Source organism: Nestor notabilis, unplaced genomic scaffold (genome assembly GCF_000696875.1).
Source record: "Nestor notabilis isolate BGI_N333 unplaced genomic scaffold, ASM69687v1 scaffold6976, whole genome shotgun sequence".
In the NCBI taxonomy this organism is placed as follows: domain Eukaryota; kingdom Metazoa; phylum Chordata; class Aves; order Psittaciformes; family Psittacidae; genus Nestor; species Nestor notabilis.
The window spans coordinates 1-5,531 of NW_009933219.1; the positions used below are offsets into that span (position 1 = coordinate 1).

The following is a 5,531-nucleotide window of genomic DNA, read 5'->3' on the forward strand; positions in this document are numbered from 1 at the left end:
GGGCGGGGCGCGGAGGCGGAAGCGCTCGCCAGCGGGAGGGTTCACGGGGCCGCTGCTTCCCCCAGCGCTGAGCGGGAGGTGATAGAACACCCGCCGTTGGGGCTGCGAGCCGCGCTCGCCGGTAGCGTGTGGGCTCGGGCACAGCACAACTTGCTGGTAAAGCTCGGTCTTTTCCAATCGACCCCTCGCAGACGCCCTTCGGCCTCCTCAGAGTGTTCAGCGTCGTGATCCCTTTCCTGTATGTTGGCACTCAGATCAGTAAGAACTTCGCAGCCCTGCTTGAAGAACATGACATCTTTGTCCCGGAGGATGATGACGACGATGATTAACGGGTATATCATTAACATCACTAGTGATCTGATTGTTTATGCTTCCTGTTTGGTGTGGGGCAGGGAGGACAATCTCACAGTAGGATGTACAGCCAGCCATAGCTTGAAAGATGCATTTGCAGTTAAACGGACGGACAGAGTTGCCTCTGGCTACTGACTTTCCTGTTGTTTAATACCAGAGTAGGCCAGACTGCTGTCTGAATGTGAACTCAAAACATACATTCAGTAGAGATCGGAAAAAACTGATTGTGGTTTAGCTCTTGTCATTTGAATCAGAAGTAAACTGTAGTCAGTGCGAGTCTGTACTGCAGACAAAAAAGGGGGACTCGTTTATTATTACATGTCTAGAGAAGGGCAGTGAAGCTGGTGAAGGGTCTGGAGCACAAGTGTGATGAGGAACGGCTGAGGGAATTGGGGTGTTCAGTCTGGAGAAGAGAAGGCTCAGGGGGCACCTTATCGCTCTTACAAGTACCTGAAAGGAGTTTGTAGTGAGGTCAGGATTGGTCCTTTAACAAGGGATAGGATAAGAGGAAATGGTCTCAAGTTGCACAAAGGGAGGTTTAGACTGGATATTGGGAAACATTTCTTCCCCAAAGGCTTGTCAAGCATTGGAACAGGCTGCCCAGGGAAGTGGTTGAATCACCATCCCTGAAGGTATTTAGAAGACATGTAACTGTGATGCTTAGTGACATGGCTTAGTGGTGGACTTGGCAGTCCTGGGGTAGAGGTTGGACTCAATGATCTTAAGTATCTTTTCCAACCTGAACAATTCTGTAATATTGTTCTACATGTTTACCTGTTTAAAAGTCTTCTGCTAATTCACAGAATTCCTGCTCTTAAGTAAGATAATCACTTATTGTCTGAAGTTCTGATACAGAACTGAAAAACTTACAAGTATTCCAGAACCCATCAGAACAAACTGAAGTAGTTGTACCATTCAGGCTCATTGGATAAAGGAAGAGCAGAAATTATTCATCTTCATCTGCAGTGCACTACACTTTCCAACACTTTTGTTATTCCATTTGGCTTGCCTCTGCGTAAAGATTTGAGTTTGCTTGTATTCGATCCTTTATAGACTGAAGAAGGTGTTGTAAATAGTGTTGCTTTATAACTGGCTTGGTGTATTCGATAAAGGGATTTTCCAGTATACACTGCATGGCTAAAAACAAAGAATGAAAATGTTGTAAAGGCTGCAGTGACCTGTTAGAAACTCCTTTTATGTAAGCCCCACTTGTGTGGTTCAGGGGGGGGTTCACAACAGTACAGCACAGCATATCTGAAGAGTAACAGCGTCTTACTCTATTTGCAGAAGAGTCATGGAAGAACAGAAGGGAGAAAGCCATCAGCAAAGCAATGGTTCCAACATGTCACCTGTGTTTTGTCCTTCCTAACCGGGACAGGGGCTCTCTATCCCCTTTGCCAGTGAGTGTCCTGCACGTCTGTATGACAGAATCTGTAGATGTGGGTTGGAGGAAGTGCCTGATAGGTCCTGCACCCTCACACACACACACACACCTCAGCAGAGACTGCTTGGGATTCCTTATATTAGCAGTATGGGAAACACTTAATTAAAGATCAAGAGATTAAGGTGTATGACTTTGGTTTTGTGTTTGGTCTTGAGCATTTCTGTCTCAACCTTTCTACCTCTACATCTGCTCCACTAAGGATGCTCTCTGCATATTTATTTCTTCCTAAGAGTACTTTCCATAACTCAGCACTAATCTACAGTACGTGACAGGAATCCTAGAGGAAGCAGCAGCCCCATTAAAAGAATGGAGTGCATATTGACACTGGCACTGCAGGTCAACTTATGCTGGTTTACAGCCTAGCAGGTCTATCTGATGGAGACTGTATCATTAATTTCACCTCACTGAGGATTAACTACAATATTACCATCACAGAATTAAAAGTTCTAAGTAGGTTTGGTGAAAGGTTAAGATCACGAGTGGCAAACTCACTCACTGATGTCATACAGCATTTAATCTCTGAACAGTGAAAACTTCTGAACACTGGCTCCAAGTTCCTAGTATTTCCTCAGCAGTTCAGTATTTCTGTATGAGCCCTGTAATATTTATTTTCTGAACAGGGTATAAACTTCAACTCTCCATATTTACTACTGCAATTAAATCCTTGCCTAATAGACTGCAAAAGGTCTTTTCTACAATTAGGGCATGTGTAGAGTAACTTCACATCAGACCAGCTGTTTTCTCAAATACCTTAAAAGGTTAATAGAGTTTGGTTTTCTGGGTTTTTTTTTTTCCCCAAGCCAGCATTACCACAGTGTCTCTCTCATGGTTTCCTGTCATTAGACCTGCCCTCTTCTCTGGACTGCTCATCAGTATTCATGTAGTGGTAAAAAGTTTCTTTTAATGCTGTACACATTAGCGTAGCGTACATTTGCTCCCTTTTTACTTGGTGCTGCTTTCTATGTTTGATCTGTAATTCAATAGATACTGAGAGAAAGGGAGGCTGCAATCAAAGTAAACTGTAATCTAAGAGCTGAAGGCAGCTGGCAGGTTCTTGAGGCACTGGTGTTTGAGTTGTTCCCTTCATACGCCAAAACCACCTAGGAATTGGTTGCTCTAGTTCATCTGTTCTTGTGAGGTAAACATGGCCCTGCTCCTGTTTTCTATACTGCCAAATTCCTTACCACTATTTTATCCCACCATGTCTCGTGGCCCTTCCTGATTGTGTCGATGCTGTCCTTAAAAACATGCCATACAAAGGCCCAAGGTACACGTATGTATACATACCTGGGGAGTGCTGCTTTACAGGCCTCAGGTGGAGAAGAAAGCCCCAGTACTTGGGCATGGATGAAAAGAAGTTTGAGTGTACTACAAAGATTCAATGCTGATCATGCAGGGGGGAGCTCCAGCACTGAGTTACCTCCTGAAAACCTGCTCTGACTGGTGAAAAAACAAATTCTCCTTGCCCTCCTCAAAACAGAGCTAGTGATTCCTGATTCAGTTAAGGTGATGATAGGACACCACCTTCTGCTAGGCTTCAGGAGTTCTAACAGAGCCTCCCTATTATAGGCAACAGTGCAAATCCCCATTTTTCCAGGTAATTTCACTTTACAGCAGGGAAATTGACTCTGCTGATCTTTTTATTGCACAAAGGGTTGCATTTGCCTATTGGATTTTATGCCATTCTCCGTGACGAAGTAAACAGAGGCTAATGTCCAAGTAAAAAATGCAAGGTCAACAATGTCATAGCATGAAATTGTAAAACACTGTATGAATACAGATGGGCCTCAAGCATGAGAATATTTCTGCAACTACACTGGCTTTTCTGAAGGCCCTTTCTTCCACGGGGCTGAGGCCTATGCATGGGGCTGCAAGCTGAACAGAAAGCCCCACAGCCAGGATGTGTTCTGCTGACTCAGCAGACACTCCAGAGCAAGTGACAGGACAAACTCCATCCACTGAAAATACACACTGGCAAAACTAGGAAGTCACAGCTCTTCATACAGATCATAATGACTTGCACACACACTGGATTCAGTTAGTCATTGGGCTCCTAATATGCTATGCAATCTTTCTGTATGGATTTTTTTTCTGCTGTATAGAACTTTATTTATAATACAAGGCAGGAGGATAGAGTCGACCTCTCAGGGATTGTGGCCTGCATAGAATTTGGAAAGAAAGTCTTTAGGTTGTGGGGTTTCCGTCTCGTGGAAATACCTCATGATGTGAGTCCTCTGCTTCCATACGTGGATGGTTTCTTGAAGTTCCATTTTTCCCTGCACACAGACAAAACAATTTTAGATCAGTTCTCAGTTAGAGCCCAAGTCTAACTATGCAGCATTATGAGAGTTATTTGAATGCACTTAGAAACACCCTTGAAATAGCTGCATCAACAACTCTGTACTCCTAAAGGCTGCCTGCATCATCTATGCTGTGACACAAACATATTCACTGTTCCTGCCTTGTGCTTTTCTTGCTTCATGTCTTGTATTAACAAGTCACTTGTCTCTACAGTGCAGGTTCCCAGCCCTGTGGAATAAGCAAGGGAACCTTCTTAGAACCTCTCTTTTTTTCTCTCATAACTGGCACCCCCATAAAATGCTACATAGCATTCCCAACTTTCATGCACATCTATCTAATTTCTGAACTCTTGCCTTCCTCTCGGTATGCTGATTATTGCTTTGAACCAGGCAGGCCTCTTAGGCCTGAGACATAACCAGATGTGTTACAAAGGTGGGGTGTTCTGCCACCCAAAGCCAACCTCCCACCAAGTTCTGCAACTCTCATGTATGTTTCAGAATTGGTGAAGAAAACCACATCCCAACATAAGGAAGTACTGCAGGGAGTAGAAAGGTCATACTGAATTATAAACTAGCTAGCAGTATCTTTTCCCCACTTTCTTGCCATTGTTTTTTAAAAACAAAACCAACAAATCCTAACCCAACAAGAAAACAAATGCCAACCCAAAAATCCACAACAAACCAATAAACTTGGCATTTAAACCACTGTTTTGCTTGCCATACACTTCCTTTTTTAAATATCTGCAATCTGGAAGAGCCAGTACACTGCGTGACAGAAATCTACATTCTAGCATCTCTGACTTAGGTGAGAGCTAAGGCCCTGTTCCTCCCCTATCAACAGGTTTGTTGACAGAGAGAAATCAATTTGGATTGCAAGAGACAACTTCTTAGGGCAAGCTGAAATAACACTGTCCCTCTCCTCCATCACACCATTTACCCACTCTCGCATTCTCTGCTGCTTCAACAAAAAGGGAATAGCTTGTTTGTACCTTAATAACCAGCATGTCTATCACCCGTGGGTCTGTAACGTGGGCATTCTTCTTGAACATCTCCCGCACCTTGTTACGCCCCTGTTTCACCGTGATGTCCAGCTGGTATAGGTGTACTGTGAAAAACACAACATCCACAGAGGTTATCTGTATTACTTTTTTTTCCCCACTGACAACATGCACCCTGGCCCCACAAAACATTACACAGTCATTTGTTCTTGCAACGTCTGCCACCTTAATAAGATTAACTGAAAGCACATAAACAGCAGCCACAGAACGAGTCCTAGTGCAGTTTTAAGGAAGCAAGCAATCATGCCACACACCCCAGTTCTGGAACGTTACAGCTTAGTTTCTCTTTTGCTTAGCTAGAAAATCCAAATGGCAAGTAAAGAATGAGGAGAAGGGAGTTTCCTGCCCAGACCCCCGGCAGTGGAGGCAGCCGGGCCG

General features: G+C 44.0%; 2 protein-coding genes across 2 annotated transcripts; one reads left to right on the top strand and one right to left on the bottom strand.

Moving 5' to 3' along the window:
- Positions 1 to 191: 191 nt before the first annotated feature.
- Positions 192 to 329, top strand: SMDT1 (single-pass membrane protein with aspartate-rich tail 1; the record flags this gene model as incomplete). The annotated part of the gene is made up of 1 exon (XM_010016763.1): positions 192 to 329. A coding segment is annotated over one exon (138 nt), but the record flags the coding sequence as incomplete, so codon positions are not given.
- A 3,610-nt stretch (positions 330 to 3,939) lies between these two features.
- Positions 3,940 to 5,200, bottom strand: NDUFA6 (NADH dehydrogenase (ubiquinone) 1 alpha subcomplex, 6, 14kDa; the record flags this gene model as incomplete). The annotated part of the gene is made up of 2 exons (XM_010016764.1): positions 3,940 to 4,071; positions 5,085 to 5,200. Coding segments are annotated over 2 exons (248 nt in total), but the record flags the coding sequence as incomplete, so codon positions are not given.
- Between the last annotated feature and the right edge of the window lie 331 nt (positions 5,201 to 5,531).